The sequence below is a fragment of the Mustela lutreola genome, chromosome 10 (assembly GCF_030435805.1).
Source record: "Mustela lutreola isolate mMusLut2 chromosome 10, mMusLut2.pri, whole genome shotgun sequence".
NCBI classification, from domain to species: domain Eukaryota; kingdom Metazoa; phylum Chordata; class Mammalia; order Carnivora; family Mustelidae; genus Mustela; species Mustela lutreola.
Genome location: NC_081299.1, coordinates 102,564,737 through 102,583,747, shown reverse-complemented (window position 1 = coordinate 102,583,747; position 19,011 = coordinate 102,564,737). Strand labels below are relative to the sequence as shown.

Sequence of the window (19,011 nt, the reverse complement as noted above, 5' to 3'; positions counted from 1 at the left end):
CTGCCCTGTTTCAGAAAAATCACATTTTTTTTTAATGTCAAGTCATATACTGTCCAATCTATACTGAGCTGGCTTTGTGAGATAGGCAAATATTCTCATGCACTTTCTCTCCCTTATGAAACCTTCCCAACATCTCAGACACCATCCTCTGCTCAAATCACTCCCCTGGACTCAACAGAATTCACAGACACCCCACCACACCCAGGGGCCTCTGTGTGCGGTCCCTCCCAGCGGACGGAGACGTCACTGGGAATGGTCTGGGCTTTAACCCTCCTCTGGGACAAATAACCCAGCCCAGGGTCTGGCATGAAGGGCTGTGCCTCTTTGCTGATACATTTATTAACATGCGTGTATACCCCCAGAAGGAAGGGATCCGAAACACCACAGGAATCGGAGATACTGAGTTGTGTTCCCATAAAGATGCCTCTGAACAACCTGAGACAGGCAAGAGAGAGATCCCTCTTCTGAGCACACACCTAGGCGAGCTCTTCACCCACCCCTATCTCCCTCCACATCCCCAACCCTCCTGCCCTGGAACCTGCTGCAACAGCCCACGGCTGCCCTCTGGTGGATCTGCAGGGTAATAACAGAGAGACGCAGGGACTTTTGGGGCAGGCTCTTTATTAGGTGGTTATTGCTGCATTATGAAGGTCAGCCAAGGTCTGCAGAGTAAGCAGCTGTCAGCCTCAGGAACGTGGATCTCCTCTGTTGATCACAGTGGGCAGGTTTCTTCAGAAAATCTCCCCAAAGCTTAGAAGTGGAACTGGAAAGCCTCAGTCACATGCTGCTTCCACGTTTCCAGGCTGGGCAGCAGGGAGGAGATGCCCATGACGTGCCAAGTCTCCCCATCTGACACCACCGAGGTCTGGTAGGACAGCAGCTGCACGCCTGCCTCTGCCAGGAGGCCTGAAAGTAGAGAGGAAAACCGCTGGTTGGCAGAGGGCACAGGGGAAGGAGAAGCAAGAGGCTGGGAGCGGGGCCGGAAGCCTTGGACCCCTGTGAGCAAAGATGCAGTGAGGGGTGGCGAGTGATGGTCTCAGAATCAGAGAGCGAAGAGATGGAACAAGAGATGGAACAAGCGGGCACCTGGCCAGCTTCTTTCACTATTCAGAGACTCTGTAGGAGCACCCTGACCATCGGGTCAGCAGGGAAGGAATGATCCAGCCACAAACTGCTTAGAGTTAGAGCAATCTCCTGACTCGCCTGTCGTCAGTTTCATCCAGACCAACAGCAAAGGAGCAAAGCAGGGCAAGGTTCCTCTGGTCAACTGGCCAGGACGGCGAAATTAGGCCTTTTGAGGTCTGTGGACACATTCTTCCACACCTGGAAGTGCTCCCAAAATACCCAGGGCTCCAGAGTCAAGGTCCTGGGGCAGGTCCACGATGTCCGCGGACGCCCTGACACGGCAGGCAGGCTGGCCCCCAGGGCCTGCGATCGGAAGAAGGAAACCTGCACTCAAAGACTAAGAGTTCCTGGGACACAGCCCTGCAGGCAGGTCTGCACGGTGAGCTTCACGACGGTGAGCAGGATGGTTAACAGGGGCTCTGGGGTTCTACCCTGCCACGTGGCTCTGCTACCTCTGAACTCTGTATCCCCTTCTCAGATGGTTCTGGAAACTGGCTTGACAGACCCTCTGTATGCTGCAGATCCAGAAATACCGAGAGACGGAGCTAAAGGAGGCCAAGGCCCATGGAGTCCAATCCCAGGAGAGAGCCCCTTCTGTCACACACACCCACACCCACACACACGCACGCACACTCGCCCCCTCTTCAGGGACGCAGGCAAGCCCCACAGAGCCCTCCTCACCGATCATGGTGGGTAGCATCACAGGGTTAGACGGCTGGGCCCGGAACAGAAGCAGGGGCAGGCCCCTGCGGAGAGGCACTTCCGGTCTGAAGACGGCTCCGTTGAGCGCCTGCAGCACGGGCGTGGTGCCCTGGACCAAGCCCACAGCCTGGTAGGGGGCACCTGCCAGGGCCACGGTCAAGAGGCCTTCCCCAGAGCCCTGCTCCCCTGGCGCCGCAGGGTTGTGGGAGGTGGTTACCTGCAGGGAGAAGGAAAGGAGCCACGGTCACTCCTCCCAGCTCTATGGCCCCCACCCTCTGCATCCACCCAGCAGCCGATTGGTAGGGCTGCGGCCGGGCCAACGTGCTCATCAATTCAGGGCCGGAGAAGAGGGCAAATGGGCCAAGCCTGGGGGTCCTGAGCATTAGCTTCCTGGGACAGTGCATGGCCTCCCTCAAGGGAAGGCCAGGAGGGATCTGCCAGGTACAGGTGAGGGCTGGGAGCTGGGAAGGAGGTGGAAAGGAGGCAGGCCTGTCCGAGAGGCTGACACAGCCGGGCCCCTCCAGCTCACTGCTTCCTGAACAGAGTCAGTGGCCTGGTGGAGGGGGGAGCAGAAGAGGGGAGACATGAGGGCTCTGCTGCCCACAGTTCCTGCTGGCTCCCACAAGCTGAGGGATGCAGACTGCGATCTAAAAAGGGAACCAGAGGGGAAGACATCGAAAGGTCAGCGTGAGGGCAGCAGAGGCTAAGAGGACACACTGCTGGCTTCCGAGGCGGCAAGCTGATTAGGGGCCTGGGGGCGGCAGGAAACAGAGCCCTGCATGGGGTCAGGCACCGCCCGCTGGGCCACCCCCCAGCTTCCCACCAGAGACAGCGCGGCTCCTCACGCTCCCCAGCCGTAAAGGGCCTCTGCTGCCACCACCTCGCACGCGCAAGGCACTTGTGCACAAAGCACTTCCACGAGCATTCAGTTCACTCTAGCAAGGCTCAGAGCAAGGCCATGCGTCCGCTTGGCAGATGGAGAAATCCGAGCTGCCCGGCCCAGGCGGACCACGTCAACAGCAGGAGCTGCGCCCAGGGCTCCCGGTCCACAAGCAGGGCTGGAAGCCTGCTCTGAAAAGGCAGGGAGAGAAGGACAGCGCCGACAGGAGAGGCAAGGGGGCAGGGGGACACGCACATTGAGGCCGGCCTCTTTCACCAGCAGCTTGGCGTTCACCAAGTTCACATCCGCCTGATCGGCAGTGTCTTTCAGGAGGCCGACAATGACCGCGGGGCTTAGGCAGTTGCCAGCATTCTTCAGGGATGTTCCTGGGGACAGAGAAACTACCGTGAGGTCACTGTTGGTTAGCAACGCTGGAGCCGGCAGATCACCATCACCTAGCTTCGGGTCACGGACTCCTGACTGCCTTGGGGGCGCCAAGCCCAACTGGCCGAGGCTGTCCTGCTTCCCTCTGGAAGGCAGACAGACAGTGATTGTGCCCCATTCCCTGCCTTGTTTCTTCTGGGGATCCCCCAGCTCTGACTTGTCCTGTCACTGGCAATGCCCAGGGTCTCACCATCCCTGAGCTCAGATGCCCTACGGACCACAGGGAGGACAAGCCTCCACAGGGTTTCGGGAACTAGAGCCTTCCCCAGTCTCTCAACTACATCTGCACAGGCTGGAACCACTGTGAAAGTGGTGGGAGCCCACCCAGACCCTCAGGTCAGACATTTAGGGCCCTGTCCTCACTCCCGCTCGCCAGCTGAGCAGAGGCCCCCGAGGACCACCCACCTGCCCGAGGACCCGCCTCACTACGTCACAGAGTACGAACTGTCCCACGGTCGGTCTAGTACAGCCATCCCAACTCTCACTTTAGACACGAAGAGCCCCAAGTCAGAGAAGGGGAAGTCACGTGGCAGGTAAGCAGCAGGGTCAGACCCAGCACCAAAGGTCTCATCGCTTATCTGGGACTCCCTCCACCCACCAGCTGCCTCTCCCATGAAAACTGTCTCTCGTGGAAGTTTCTTTTTGCACCCAGCACATGTCTATCTTAAAACACGATTTAAATGTGATTTATGAAAATCACATATTTCCCAGTGATTTTCTGTACCTTCCCTGTGTCCCCACTGGGTAGCAAGTGAACCACATATAGACAGAATGTGGGACGTGGAATCACAAGGACCAGAGTCAAGTCACTTGCCAGCCCCTCACAGTGACCTGCGGCAGACACAACCCTCTTCCCCTCCCTCTGCAGCATCCCCAACTCACCCTGTGTTACCACCTGGATGGTCCCTTTGGGGGATCCAGCCCAAGCTCGCATCAGGGTCCCCAGAGCTTCTGCCAGACCAATCCAAGGCTTGGTATGTGGAGAAAAGGCACTCGTGAGGGCCTGGGCATTCACCTGCACAGAAAAGGGGAACAGAACTGAGGTCAGGAAGAGGCTGGCACAGCTCCACCTGGAGAGCAGAAGGCACAGGGCCATCCTTGTTTCGGGTGCCTGGGGTTGGGGAATGTGGAGACAACGTCCATCAGGCACCAACAAGACAATGACTTGTGCCTTTAGCTTGAGAGAGCTGTAGAGCAAGGAAAGAACACAAAAGGCTAAGACCATTCCAGATTGCCAGAAGCAGGAAAAAGGCATTTCTCTCACCCACTGAACTGTGCCTGCTTCATGCCCTCCACAGAAGACTGGTTTTTCCTGTGCTGGGAAAGGTCTGGACAGCACAATACGAAGGTGGGTCTCTGACATAAGAGGGATATTGAGTCGCAGACTAATGGGACCTACGCTAGGTCTCTCCAAGATGCCTTCCTTTTTATTTATATGTCAACTAAAAAAAGAGAGTATGTGTTTACAGTGTCATTAATCACTTTGGCCACATAGCACAATTTATAAAGCTGGATTCACATAACCTCAACGACCCTATCACTCTTCAAACATTGGCCCACGGGAAGTCCACCAGGAGGCATGCTGGGCAGCCGACAGGGACCAAAGCCACATGTCCTTCTAAAGTTGTTAGCTCTAGGTTCCAGACAGTTGGATCCCCACCAGGGGCTTGGTAACAAAGCCAGCTTGTCGCAGGTCAAAACTGCAATTCCATTTTGTGGTTCATGATGGTCTGGCTTCAAATTAAGCATTAGCCACTTTTGTGAGTCAGTGTGTAAAGAGAACCTAAGGATCTAAGAAGGATTTAATTCCAAACACAGGGTTTGATACAAATCAAACAGGCTGCCCATGTTGAAAACGGTCAAGGGGGCAGGGCTTCCCAGCAGACCCTTCTGTGCGGCCAGCCGCCTTGCTTGAGGGCTCCTGCGGCGGGCCTCCCCCTGCTCCTCTCCAGAAGGACACAGAAAGACCAGCAGTGAACCAGGAGGTGGGAGGAGGGCAGGCCAGCTGCTGGAAGCAGAGATGCAGGCCCGAGTGCCAGGGGGCTGGGCTGAGGCTACAGCAGGTGGAGGGAAATGACCTCCAGACAGCCCCCGTGGAACCTACACTGAGGATGCTCACGGCAGGTCTGGAAAGCCAGCCGAAGGGCTGCAAGAGTCAGGCGCCGTTGAGTGCATTTGATCCTATGTTCATCTGCGTCTAAGGTTCTGACACACAGAATGAGAGATTTCCCATGTGACACAAATGTCTTTCTTTCTAAAAGCCTACTGTAGGACAACCAGCCACTCTGGCCAGAGACTGAAATCTGCCCAAGCTTAATGACTTTGACTGCAAGATTTTACCTCTGCTAGAGGATAGATAACAGTCTAGTTCCATCTCTGGAGGAGCTGGTGGCAAGCAATCCCCTTCACATGCCACCCACCACAGTGACTCCCAAGGGCTGCAACAGTGAGGGCAGAGGCCTGCCTGGCAAAGGGCCTTGGAGGGAAAGGCCCAGCCCTGACTGGCTGGCACTGGCCACAACCCAAGCCTCAGCCTTGGTCTCAGTGCGTCACCTGGGGAGAGTAGCTCAGAAGTGATACGGGCGAAGGGAATGAAAGAGTGTCCCATGCTCTGAGGAGCCAAGAGACGTGGACCAGAGAGGGGAGAGGCACACAGATGGGCAGGCCAAGCATCATCGTCGTCATTGTCATTGACCGCCATCCTGTAGCTGCCACCAGGCTGGCCCTGAGGGGTCCTTCAGGGGAGGAGCTGGCTCCCTTACTCTCCTGGGGGCGGGGTGGGGGGCGTGTTTAGAAGGCATGGTGGCCTGGGGAGCTGGGCCATCACACCAGGGCTGGCAGACTGAACAAAGCATGCTGTGTCTCTCCTGCTATGGTTCTGTCCTCAGCAATGAAAATCCCCAGCGGAGGGTCAGCCAGGAAGCTCACTCACCAGTCTCAGCCCCGCCCCCGCCTCATTCCCCCGCCTCTCTCCCAGAGAGCCACACAGCTGCAGAGAAGCTTACATCCTGGGCTTTTTTTGACCTCAGAGAATTCAGAATCTAAAGACACAAACTCGGGAAATCTTAATAAGAGAGAATGTGGTTCATTGCAAAAGGGTGGAGGCGGCTGGGAAGACCAAGCAAGTCTTTGTGAAGGGGTGGCAAGCCCCTAAAGGAGAGCTATGCTTGGCTTACTCATCTGTGTCCCCGAAGGGCTAGGACAGCATCTGGTACCCTCTGGAGCTTAAGGAACATCCAAGACTGAATGGAGGAGACAGGCCTGGAAGTATAGGTCAGGTTAAGCTTGGGGAAGAAACATGCCAGGAAGGGTACAGTGTGAGCTAAGACAAAAAGTAAGGACATTAGGCCATGATCTGAGGACAGCAAGGGGGCCTGAAGGGTTCACTGTGGGGGCTGGGACTCGCCCTGCCCAGAGTTATAGGATGGATACTGTAAAAGGAATGTTCAAGCCTAGGAGGTGAGAGAGGGCCCTGACAGGCTTCTCCAGAGGCCAGCCCTCCACCCGCCGCTCCACGGAATCCGGCGTCACCCAAGCCACACTCCTTCACTCCCAAGGCATGTGGAGAACAAAGGAGCCTTTCTCTGAAGCCTGGACCCTGGGAAAAGCCACAATCTCGGCAGCAACACGACAATACAGCAGGGCCAGGCCGCTCCCTGGGGCTCCCCACCCCCCCACCACCGTTAGCCAACCCACAGAGGGCTGGCTCCAGAGGAGCACTTATCTCTGGCTCCCAGGTCTGAATCTGGTCAGCACACCACTCCTTCCCAGAGTTGTCACCGTTTGCCAAAACCCAAAGCCCTCCCCTCCCCTGCTCCTCCCTCTGCCCTCAGGGCCCCAGCCTCACATGGCTGGGCTTACCACGCCTGCTAGAGATTTCCCCTTCACCATGTCCACAAACTGGATGGCGATCTCCTCCCCACAGCGGCTCTGGGCCTCCTTGGTGCTGGCGCCCAGGTGGGGGCAGCTGATGACGCTCTCGTGGTCCACCAAGGCTCGGTCCCTCGGTGGCTCCTGCCCAGGAAGAGACACCTCTCCGTTGGCTGCCGTCTCTGGTTTTGCCAGAGACGTCACGGGGTTTGAGCGACTGGCTTCCTCGTCAGTGTCCCTCCACAGCCCCGTGGACAGAGCTAGGGACGAGATTTGCCTCTCAGGTCCCCACTTATACCTATGTGCCCTTGGGTAAATTGCACCTCTCTCTGCCTTGACTTCCCCATCTATAAAATGGGTTAATACTACTCATCTCGTATCACTTTGTGCACACTATGATACGTGTAAGAACAGAAGGTTCTCAGCCCGTGGAAGCTACTGTTTCTGCTACTGGTTTTTCCCTCGAGTCTCCCCTCACCCGTGAATCCTGCCGGCACTTACAGCTCCTCACGGTGTCAGATTTCACAGGCCCTCTGCCCAGCTGTCCCAACCTGGCTCTCACCACGACAGGTGGCCCCTGAGCACCTCTGCCCACCCTCCAGTGTCCTCTCCATCCCTTCTGCTTACTGGGCACCACGTACTGCCCGTGAGAGGGTCACTCGGGCCCCTCCTCTGGCCACCTGGGCCTAAAAGTGCTGTCCACACAGTACCGTGGGCCACAGGAAGGCCAGGGACAGCAAGGGAGGGGCTGAGCCAGGGAACTCTTTCCCCTGGATCTGTGATGCTGGTGGCAGGACTTTGAAGAGAGGCCAAGAGGATTCGAGTGGACGTGCACTGTCCATCATTCCCTTTGGTGTAAGCAAAAGAGCAGGCAGGGAAACAGGTGAGCAAAGACGGAATCTCTGGCTCCGACAGAAAGGCAGGGACAGCAGTCCACACAGGACGCAGGAGAACGCTTCTAGCCATTGTCCTCAGGCTGCCTTTCCTCCCCACAAGAGAGGAAGGCGGGGAAAGCCAACGGAAACTGGGTAGGATGTCTTCTTGGCAACAGGATTCATTTCATTAAAGACCTGTATCAACACATTAAATCCTGCCCCAAATCCTCCACCTCAGAACAGATTTGCTTCACCTCCTCCATGAATTCCCACATGGCAGCAGTCCAGGGAGCCTGAGACCAGGGACTGGGTCCTATTTAAAATTTGGCTTTGCTGAAAGCCAACATGGCTGCCTCTCCAGTTTGCTATGGATGCTACTGCCCTTAAGCCGGAGCCCTTTGTGCACACTGGGCCCTCTGCTCAGCGCTCCTCTCCCTCCTACAGGCACTCACCTCTGTAAAGACGTCCAGCGCGGCACCAGCACACTGACCAGACCGCAGGGCCCGGAGCAGGGCCCCCTCGTCCACGATCCCTCCCCGAGCACAGTTCACCACGCGCACGCCCTTCTTGCACTGGGCGAAGGTGCTGTCGTTCAGCAGGCCTGGAAGGAGGGAAGAGCTCTCCTGCGGCCCGGGTGCCTCGCCTCTTCTCCTTCCCCACGGGCCCACAGCCTCTCTGGCCTCACCTCTCCCTTCTCAGCTGGCTCTGGGGCCAGAGTCCCTGTTCTGGATTTGGACCACTCTGTTTAGAAACATCCTAAATGTCCCTGAGCTGTGAGTGCTTTGAACCAGGGAGGGAAGCAGTGGCCCCAGGAAAAAACCATGGAGTCACTGTTCGTGCACATCCAACCCGCTCCTGTGTTTCCAGCTAGCTCATCTTTCCTCCATGTGGGGCAGGTAAAGCCAGCAAAGCATCCTTCCGTGCTCGACGGACCTAGTCCCCAGGGTGTGCGGAAGGCGCAGACGGAGGGCCCACCCTTACCTGGGCAGTGGTTTCGGTGGCCAACCCACAAACCGGGACACACCTACCTGTGGTGGAGGGCAGGAGAGGCGTGTGCACAGTGATAAAGTCACAGAGAGGCCAGATCTCCTCCAGGGGCAGCTGCTGGACACCAAAGGAGGCCGAGACCTCCGGCGCAATGATGGGGTCGTACCCTACGGTCTGGCCGGAAGCGAGAGAGAGACTAAGACACAAGTGAATGTCACTGTCCCTGATCAGTACTGGTATTATTAATAACGGTGGCTATTATTTGAGCATCTACCAAGCACTACTGCTAAGCCTTTCCAAATTCCAGCTTACCGCTCACAGTAAGGGCTGCTACCATTCTGCTTTAGAGGTGAGGAAAGTTGGGCTCACACATTAGGAGGGGCAGGCCCAGAGTGCGAAGGGAGGTTTGTTTACCTCTAAGCTCTTAACCACGAACAGACACATGAGGAGCAAGTGTGCGCGTGTACATGCGTGTGCGTGTGTGCGCGTGTACACGTGTGTGGCTGGATAAGGTGGAGCTCAGGAGCCCTTAGCAAGCAGGGAGCCCAGGAGAGGCAGGACAGCCACGTGGGGAGCAGCGACATGCTCAAAGGGTACGACCAGACGGGGAAGGACAGGCTGGCCACAGCTGAGGACCCTGCGGGCCAAAAAGCAGGCAGGGCCCCTGACTTTTTTCACAGAATGAGAAAGAAGCAGGAGGGAGCAGGGGAGCAGAGCAGGCTTATCAAGGAGACCAAGCCCGATCGCTAGGAAGGGGGCATGCTGACACAACAGCAGGCAGAGTCTGGTCCCCTCTTGACGTTCCTTTTAAAAAGGCTTCATTCAAATGCACCCAGTCTTGGAAGGCCTAACTTGGGGACTAGCCACATGGAGGTCTAAAGGACTAAGGATAGATCTTTTCTTTTTTCTTTTTCTTTTTTTTTAAAGGATTTATTTATTTATTTGACAGAGAGAGATCACAAGCAGGCAGAGAAGCAGGCAGAGAGAGAGAGGAAGGGAAGCAGGCTCCCCATTGAGCAGAGAGCCTGATGTGAGGCTCGATCCCAGGACCCTGGGATCATGACCTGAGCCGAAGGCAGCGGCTTAACCCACTGATCCTCCCGGGCGCCCCAGGATAGATCTTTTCAATAAAGCAGGTTTGGCGGGGACAGGGAGCAAGCACATGAAGAAGAGGGAAAGGCGAGGCATAAAGGCACCATGGATGGGGAAGGACCCAGAAGGAAGCTTATTCTGGGCTGGCCGGGGAGGAGGGACCTCTCTAAGGCTGCGGAGAAGGGAGGGAGCAAGGAAGGCCGGCAGGCAACTCCGGGGGTACAAACTCCGTCAGCCTCACGGAACTTGCCAAAGGTCATCCGGTACAAGCGAGGGCAAAAAGGAAAGTCGGGAAGCCAAAGCTGGGATTCTTACACCAGGAGACCATGTTGCAGAGACTGGAAAGAGTAGCATTGGGCTCAGGAGACCAGTGTCTGAGTAGGGTCCTGACGTGTCCTGGGAAGGGTCAGAAGTCCCGATCCACGGAAGGTGGAACAATTGTGGATATGGACCATCCGAAGACTATCCTTATAGAGAAGCCTAGGGAGGCCCACGGAGGGGTTCCCCACTTGAACCCCAGCCTCAGGACAGACTCCTGATGCTGGGCAGCCGGGGAACCCTAGCTTTTCCAGAGGTACTCCAGAGCCACCTCCTAGTTGGAATCGTAGAAAGCAGCCTTGAGAGGCTGACCACGGCTGCCCTGGGCCCTCTGGCTTGGCAGTAGATGCCGGAGGAAGAGGGGGCCTTCATGGTAAGGAGGCTCCAACAACGGAGCCTAACTATCACACCCTCTCACCACCTCTGGTCAAGTCTTTCGGCTTAGGATTCAAACTCTCTCCCCTTCACACAATGAAATCTTAAATGGAAACCCAATCTAAAAACTGACCAAAGAGGCAGAGGTGAAGGCCCAGAAGCCCCATCACCTACTATCTTTCTCTAGGGTTCCCTCGCTGTGTCCCTAAGGTACTTTCTAGAACTTGAGGCTCTGGGACGAACTTAAAAAAAAAAAAAAAAAAAAAAAAAAATCAGTACTCCAGGGCAGTAGGAATTCTAGTTACCAGACTAGGTGATAGGAGCTGCCATCCTGGGGAGCTACTATCCTGAGTAAGGCTGAGCACAGTGACCTTTTAACCAACGTGGATCAGGAACAAAGACGGTGGTGGTGATGCAGGATAAAGGGTACCAGACGGGAGGTCAGGAGACCTGGACTTTAAGCTGGATTCCATCATTTACCAGTTCTATTATCTTGAACCTATCGTAAAAGCGTCCTGGGCCTCAGTTTCCTTATATGTAAGCCTGGGGTAAGGATACTGGCCCCACAAGGGTCACTGTGAGCACAGTAACTGACACAGCAGACCTCAGTAAACACTGGCTGGGCCTGAAAGAATCAGGGACACCTGGCATCTCGGCCTCAATGTCCATCCCTCTGGGCCTACTTTGGATTCATCACAACACTGGCCTCCCAGAAACTGGTAAGAGATGCTGGCCTGCTCCTCACAGAAGACCTTCGTAAGAGAACACAAGGCTCAGCTCCTGGCTGGCTTGGGCCTGTTAGCTTAGGCCAACACATTCTAGGGGCCATGCCAGCCTGCATGAGCTGTGTCTTCAAAGTGTAGAACCTGTTCTTCAGCAACATGATTGAGAAAAAGCTTCAGGCAGAAGGAACGCCATACGGCCTCAGGCTCGGATGACTCAGACCACCAGCAGGCTACAGGCTGCCAGAATCCTCCTGAAACCCACATCTGGGCCATGTGGCTCAGAGCACGCCAGCAGGTGCTCTCAGATGGCCCATGAAGATTCCTTTCCAGGCCTGTGCCAGTTGGGAGGGGCAGCCTCGGTAGGCTCTCCTCCAACCAACCCCACCACACACCCCGGATACCGCTGGGGAGCTGGGTGGCTAAGCTCCCTAGCAGAGCTAAGGCCTAGGATCCCTACTTCCCTGAGGGACTGGATAGTGACAAAGAAAGAACAGGGGGTGGGCACCTGGGTGGCTCAGTGGGTTAAGCCGCTGCCTTCGGCTCAGGTCATGATCTCAGGGTCCTGGGATTGAGCCCCACATCGGGCTCTCTGCTCAGCAGGGAGCCTGCTTCCCCCTTTCTCTCTGCCTGCTTCTCTACTTGTGATCTCTATCAAATAAATAAATAAAATATTTTAAAAAGAAAGAAAGAAAGAAAGGACGGGGGGGGGGCAGTCCATCCCCAACATCTGAGCACAAAAGCATCTCTGCCGATCGCTCCTGTCGCACAAAGGGGTCCACTCTTAAATCACGGTACTCTGGAAGGGGTCAGATGTTAGTCTCCCATTACCAGACTTACTAGAGATTGACAGCCTGGGTGAGAGCCTGGGGGAGATCCCAGGGCCAGGAAGGGAAGAGGGTAATACGGATGACCTTCACGTGCTTCGCGGCGATCCCCGAGCCAGAACGACTCAGGGCTCCCTATGCCGCCTAGGGATAGGGAGTTCTCCCAAGTTTCTGTAACAAACCACAGTCCTTAATAATTTTGCTCTATTTCCTATGGCCACACCGAGAACTCGCTGCTAAAGACCATTTCACAGATAAAGAAACCTGTAGCCCATAGGCAATGATGCGTGCTTGGAGACATCAGAGCTTTCAAGCCACCTGCTTCTTCCTCTCTGCCAATGCTCACTGCTCTTCCTCACATGCTGGCCAAGTATTTAACCAGGCTCGGGTGGGACACTCACTCTCTCCGTTCCATCTGGGGCCAGCTCTGGCTGCAGCTCTGTCCCCAGCTCTGTCCCCTCTGCCTTATACCTGCTGGTCCTCCTTGGATCCACTCCTCAGACGTCATGACTCTTCTACAGACTGCCCGTTAGCTATCTATCAAGTCACAATGGGGCTTCAGTGACCCCAGTGCCTTCAACCTTCCTTAGGAAGTAGACAAGAGCTTCTCACCACCACCTTCCATCTCCGGAGCTTGCAGTCTCACAGAGTATGTGAGAGTCTGACATGTACAGAGCATGAGGAAGGTCACCTTCCTTGTTCTGGAAGCCATACTTCTTTTAATGTGGCCAAAATTCACATTACCTTTTCTATCAGCCATGCCACCATTAACCACACTGCATTTTTGTCAACCAAAGGTCTCCTGCCCTAGGAAAACTTTTTAACAACACCTCTATATCGAATATGTGTTTAGTTGCTGTTGGGGCTCATTTTAGGGCACTTATGGGGATTCTAGCTAAATTTCTTATTAGCATCGCCAATCATTCTAGCCTTCTTATCTCTTAGGATCTGATTCCACGCTATTAAGAATTACCCACTTCTACCTGCTTCCTGCCCCCCAGGCCGTTGATGAAAACAGTGGAGAAGGCAGAGCCCTGCACTGTCCTATACCATCTCCCTCCAGATTGAGACAGAGCTATCCTTCAGCCAGTTACTAATCCTTTAGCACCAAGCTCATAGTCTCCATCTTAACCTCAAGGGTATCATGAAAGATCTCATCAATGTCTTACTCAAGTCCAAATTTCCAAACAATGTAAATGTCCATTCTTGAGGAAATGGCCAAATAAAAAGCAATTTGTCCACACAACAGAATTCCACGCAATAGTTTACAAATATGGTAAATTTATTTGTTCTAAGACATACATTTTTATCTTAACACCATAAATATTCTATTTTCTATAGGCATAGGATCCCTCTAGAGGCAAAGCACTGTATGCATTCCATGTAAATGCAGAGAAAAAAGTCTGAGATGATACACACCAAACTGGTGTTACCTGTGACACCAGGACTAGGGTGGTAATCAAGGAGATAAGAATCTATATTTCAATTTTTGTGAGGATTTATTCACATCTTACGTGACTAAAATACAATTTTAAAGACTTTATTTATTTCAGAGAGTACACAAGAGGGAGTAAGATCAGAGGGAGAAGCAGACTCCCCACTGAGCTGGGACCCTCATGCGGGACTCGATCCTGGGACTCCAGGATCATGACCTGAGCCAAAGGCCAGTTGCTTAACCAACTGAGCCATGCAGGGGCCCTAAATCATCCAGTTATGAAGTTATAAGAGCCCTAAGAATGACCCTGATCAGTTTAATACTGGTTTTCAAAGAGAGAACAAGGGCGATTTGAAACAACCTGAGCTTAGCAAACACTTATCATTGTTTCCTGCCTGGACACTGATAAACCATCTCTTTCAAGATGGTTCAAGAATCTTCCTCCCTTGCCCTTTAGAAAACCTTGCTCTTCCCCACAGCTCAAATACCAACGGAGGAGCTCTGGATGATGTCATTCAGTCATCCGTCTGCCCCGAGGCAAAATTCATCTGGACCCAGAAAGGTTAGGGAGCTCAGTCAAAGTGCCACCTGGGCCACTCCGAAATGACCAGGACTGCTGGCAGGGTCAGGGGGTGGAGGGTGGTGGTGACCACTCCAAGGCATGTTTCCCTGCCTTACAAAGATCACATCCCAGAAGCAAGACAGGCTACAGTGAACCCCCCGGAGACATCTGGACAGAAGAACCCGCAGGGAGTGGCGAGGTGCTGCGATGGACAAAACCACCCACACCCTCAAAGCCTCGCCGGGAATGTGGTTGGGTGGTACCTGGTCGGCCCAGACACCAGGATTCACATTCAGGAGCAAGCACCAGACCTCTCTGAACAGAACACATGCCCCAGGGCTGAGGACCCGCCTCCCTCCTTGGGCCGCTCGGAAGCCCGCCGCAGCTGCTGAGTTGCTGAACGGGGCCGGATGAGCAAAGAAGGTGACCAGTCACCTCCACAACTTAGGAAATGAGGTGAGGCTTTCTTTCTGGGTAAGTCACTGGCCCAAAGTTTCAAGTTCCTGAGAACAAAGGCTCCCAGGGAGCCAGCAGAAGCCGTGGGGAAAGGGGAGCCGTGTCTTCCCCCAAGTCTCTGTGTCCTTAGCAAGGCCCTCCCGTTTGTCTACTGCACTCGGAGTGTACTTAACGGCAGGCCTCTGCTTTTTGAGGATCAGAATTCTCTGTGAGCTAAGCCTTTCCCTCAATCCCTCACAAAAGAGGAAGGAAAAGCGCTCCTTGTGAAGCTGGGCACCTGGCCAGCCCTGCACAGGAGGGCATGGCTTTGGTTTGTCCTCATGATCAGTGTGGATCCTGCGGGGCCTCCTCCCCCTCTTCCAGGGATCTAGAAAAATGTGCTGAGGCTGAGGAAAGTGGTCTGGCCAGCATAAATAAATGTGGTGGGGGAGCAGGGACAGGATGGGGAGGAAGATGTTCAATGCGGTATCACGGGAAGCCTATCTGGGCTCTTGTCTACCTTCCATTTGCTGGAGGCCTGTGCAAGAACGGACCAACTGCCGACGTCAATATAAAATTAAGGATTAATCTCTAAGGTTCCTTTGAACTCTTATGAAGCTGGGCCGACACGTAGAAAGGGAGGAAGAAGAGGAGAAAGGGGAAATGCCATTGCAGCTCTATGTCAACTTTCCTAGAAATGATCTGGCTGTCAAAACTCTTCTTTCTGTTTCACGAAAGCCTTCCCGGCCGCACTTTGAACACACCATCCCCCCAAGAGCGAACAGCGAACCAGGAGAGAACAAGGAGGTGTCCACAGGCACTCCTGGCCACCCCATCACCGGCCCCAACGGGTTGTCTCCTGTGGCTCTACGGCCTCCCCCTCCCCCTTTGCAAGGTCTCCTGAATGGGCCTCAGGGGGTGACAACCCTCCCTCGACCAAAAGAACCACGGAGTTCCCAGAACAGGATGAAAGCGGGTCCTAGGAGGAAACGAACGGGTCAGGGAGGATTTCTGAGCAATAGGTGAGGTGATGGAGCCACCACACCTTAACACCATCTCACAGCATTCACTCCATCACCGCTCTGTCCGTCCGCACCGTGGCACGGAGCTAGAAGATGGATGAAGGACTGCTCTGCCAGAAGGCTGCACATTTGCTCCTGTTTCTCTGAATTATCACAGGCAACAGACACAGGCAAACAAAGAGCCCTTGTGGCAGGCGAGGAAAAAGATGGGCAGGCTGCATGACCCCACAGCTCTGCTGGGACCCAGAGCTGAGGAACCTCCCCCAAGCGCGCCCAGACTTTGAGTTCAGGTGTCCAGAACGGCAGCCAACACTCCCCTCCCCAGCGCCCACACCGACTTCATCAGGGACTCTGAAGGACGGTCAGAGCCTCCGAGGAAAAAGCCTTCACCTTCTCTCAAGCATAGCTGCCCCTCCCCAGGAAGCCCCAGGTCCGAGGGGTTCACCAACCTCTTACCTTCATCCCAAAGGACTGCATCCGGGTGGCCACCTCTCTTCCAATTCTACCCAGGCCAAGAATTCCCAGGATCTTTCCATTTAGCTCTGTTCCCATGAACTGCAACCAGAGAAGCAAAAGGAGAAGTGGCTGAAGTGAGCACCACGAGTGGGACCTCGGCCGCTGAGCCGGGAGGGACAAGGCAAGGCTGGCCACTCACCTTCTTCCGTTCCCATTTGCCGTCCTTCATGGAAGCCGTCGCCTGGGGAATCTGCCTGCAAGGACAGACACAGGCTCAGTGGGCCCATGCAGGAGGCTTGTGACATGAGGTCTGCACAGTGCCCCCCTCTGACGGTCATTCCCCCAAGCTCAGGCTGGGTCTGCAGCTCAGGGGCAGAGACACGGAGGAGGGTCAAGGGAATTCAGCAGAGGGAAACCCATCAGCGAGACCTGATGTGGAAGCCCTGGAATTTTTGTCTCCAGCTCCCAGGGGTCTGGGACAAGGCTCTGATTCTACCCCAACCACTGAGTGACTCCAGGCTGGTAAAAAGAGCCAACCCTCCAGGGCTTGTGGGTTAATGAAATGGGGGTACCGAGGGGCTCTGATAACATCAGGTGCTCCAGAAGTCCAAGGATTCTTGCTTTGCTCTTCCATCCAAGGCCGCAACCTACACTCTCCACTGTATCAGCGGACAACTGAGAACTTACTCTTCCTTGGGAGTTTCTTAAGCCCCAGCGGTCTAAGGCTCAGCTGGGTGGGTGGGTGAGTCCCAAATCCATAGCAGCTCCTGTCCCAAAGCAGCTCCCTCCCCAGCCCATCTCCTCCTCTTGGTTAACATGGGGGTCCTAATGCCTGCTCTATTTCAGACACTCCATGAGAAATGCTTAAACACACTTTAGCCCATGTCAAGCTCACCCCAACTGCACGGAGAGACAACTGGGGCTTCAACCTTGTACAGCACCATCCCACCGGAAGTAGCTGAATGGACCCAGAGCTGAGGACGTCCCTGGCACAGTCAGCCTCCCAAGTACGTAAAAGCAGTCCTTCCTCCCAGCCACAAACTCAAGGGTGGCACGTGTACACGTATGTACACATGTGCGTGTGGTAAGGAGGGGGAGACTCCAACATACTGTTTCCATGCTCCATCTCCCTGAGATCTTACGTGGGGAAGAAGTTCCATCCCGTTGCTCTGCCCATCAGGCCCCAGGAGAGGGTCCTTGTGTCAGCCATGTCCCAAGCGCAATGACTTGTCGTGACGAAGTGCTCCCTGCTCAGCAAAGCGAGCCTGCTCCTCTGCCCCTGACCAAGGGAGACAGGGCCCAACCGCCTCCTCCCAGGCCTGGCTCACGCTCTGCCCTCCTGGGTCCACAGTGCCATCTGAGAGGGCAGGTGGCACTGGACATCCCCAGCTCCCTCCAGCTGCTCATGGGTCCTCTCCAGCCCTTAGCACTTCAGGGTGCTTGCTCACCAGGCCTCTGGGGAGGACGATGAGGTGGGCAAGGGGCTTACCGAGAACCCAGTGGCAGCCATCCTGACTTACAGAAAGAGAAGGTAAAGCAGGTGAGATGAAAGCTACGTAGGTTGCCTTCCCTTCTCTCTCTTTCTGTGTCACTGTTGTTCCCCTGCACTCCAGGAGCTTCTGCCGTCTGTTCAAAGTCCCCCAGTGTGAGGCCCATCCAGGCCCTCCCTCCACCCACATTGCTCAATGCTCTCAAGCTTCCAGCCACAGCGCCCACTCTGCTGTCACTGCCCTGCTGGGAAAGCAGTCCAAGCAGACACACGAAAAGGTACGATAGACTGGCCATACCTCCTTTTATTTATTTATTTGTCAGACAGAGAAAGAGTGCGCACAAGTAGGGGGAGCAGCAGAAGAAGGAGAAGCAGACTCCCTGCTGAGCAGGGTGTGGAGCATGGGGCTCGATCCCAGGACCCCTGAGATCATGTCACGACCTGAGCTGAAGGCAGATACTTAACTGACTGAGCCACCCAGATGTCCCGAGGCCATTCCTACTTAATAAGGTGCTTGGTTCTTAATTTTGATGCATCTCTGATGAGTGAAATTGTTGCATAAGAGGTTAGAAATGGGGCATTTCCTTGAAATCATTCCACTTTATTTTTATTTTTTAAAATTTTATTTATTTATTTGTCCTATATAGAGAGAGAGAGCACAAGCAGAGGGAGCAGCAGGCAGAAGTAGACTCCCTGCTAAGCAAGGAGCCCAATGTGGGACTTGATCCCAGGACCCTGAAACCATGACCTAAGCCAAAGGCAGATGCTTAACTGACTAAACCACCCAGGTGTGCCCTTTACCTATTCTCTTAAATAAAGCTGGTCCTGGAATAGGACAAAAATCATTCCTGGCTCCTAAGTCTTTCCTTCCATCTCCAGAAAAAGAGTAAGAGAATTAATGAGATGGAGAGCTACAGATCAGTCACTCAAAAACAGAAACAAAAACACCACTGAATTTAACAGCACAAGTGAAACCAGCGCTTGAGGCTTCTCCAGGGGAAATCCATCCAGCCCAGATGTTCTGAAAGATTCACACAGCCAGCTCATGGGCCCCTTCCAGGCTTGGTCCCTTCCACTGTGCACACTGGCCCTGCTCCTCCCTTTCTCCAGTTTCCTCTTCTCTTCACAGGATGGTGAGTAGCAGTGAATACTCAGGAGCTCAGGTAGAAATCTTGGGGAGGAGTTAGAACAAAGGTCAACTCCTGCAGACCCTGTCCCTGAAGGAGGGAGAACAAGTCTCGAGAGGGGAAAAGAATAATTTCTCAGCCCCAGAAGTTTCAGGCCCAAGTAGAGATGTAGAGTCCTGGTTGCCTGGGTCCCTCCGTTTAAGGACTGAGGGTCTGTGAAGGGACCTAGCGGACTCCCTGCCCTCCCCACTGACAGCAAAATGGTTTA

At 54.5% G+C, this 19,011-nt stretch overlaps 1 protein-coding gene across 1 annotated transcript in view; it reads right to left on the bottom strand.

Annotated features, from left to right (window-relative positions):
* Positions 1 to 604: 604 nt before the first annotated feature.
* The window catches only part of PHGDH (phosphoglycerate dehydrogenase), a 29,330-nt gene continuing 10,923 nt past the window's right edge, over positions 605 to 19,011 (bottom strand). Inside the window, exons 4-12 of the mRNA XM_059136815.1 lie at positions 16,327 to 16,381; positions 16,128 to 16,226; positions 8,925 to 9,057; positions 8,349 to 8,497; positions 7,013 to 7,165; positions 4,034 to 4,166; positions 2,963 to 3,093; positions 1,807 to 2,044; positions 605 to 906 (exon numbers count right to left, since the gene is read on the bottom strand). Coding sequence (XP_058992798.1) covers positions 752 to 906; positions 1,807 to 2,044; positions 2,963 to 3,093; positions 4,034 to 4,166; positions 7,013 to 7,165; positions 8,349 to 8,497; positions 8,925 to 9,057; positions 16,128 to 16,226; positions 16,327 to 16,381 — 1,246 coding nt within the window. The 3' untranslated portion in view covers positions 605 to 751. The remainder of the gene's footprint in view (positions 907 to 1,806; positions 2,045 to 2,962; positions 3,094 to 4,033; positions 4,167 to 7,012; positions 7,166 to 8,348; positions 8,498 to 8,924; positions 9,058 to 16,127; positions 16,227 to 16,326; positions 16,382 to 19,011) is intronic.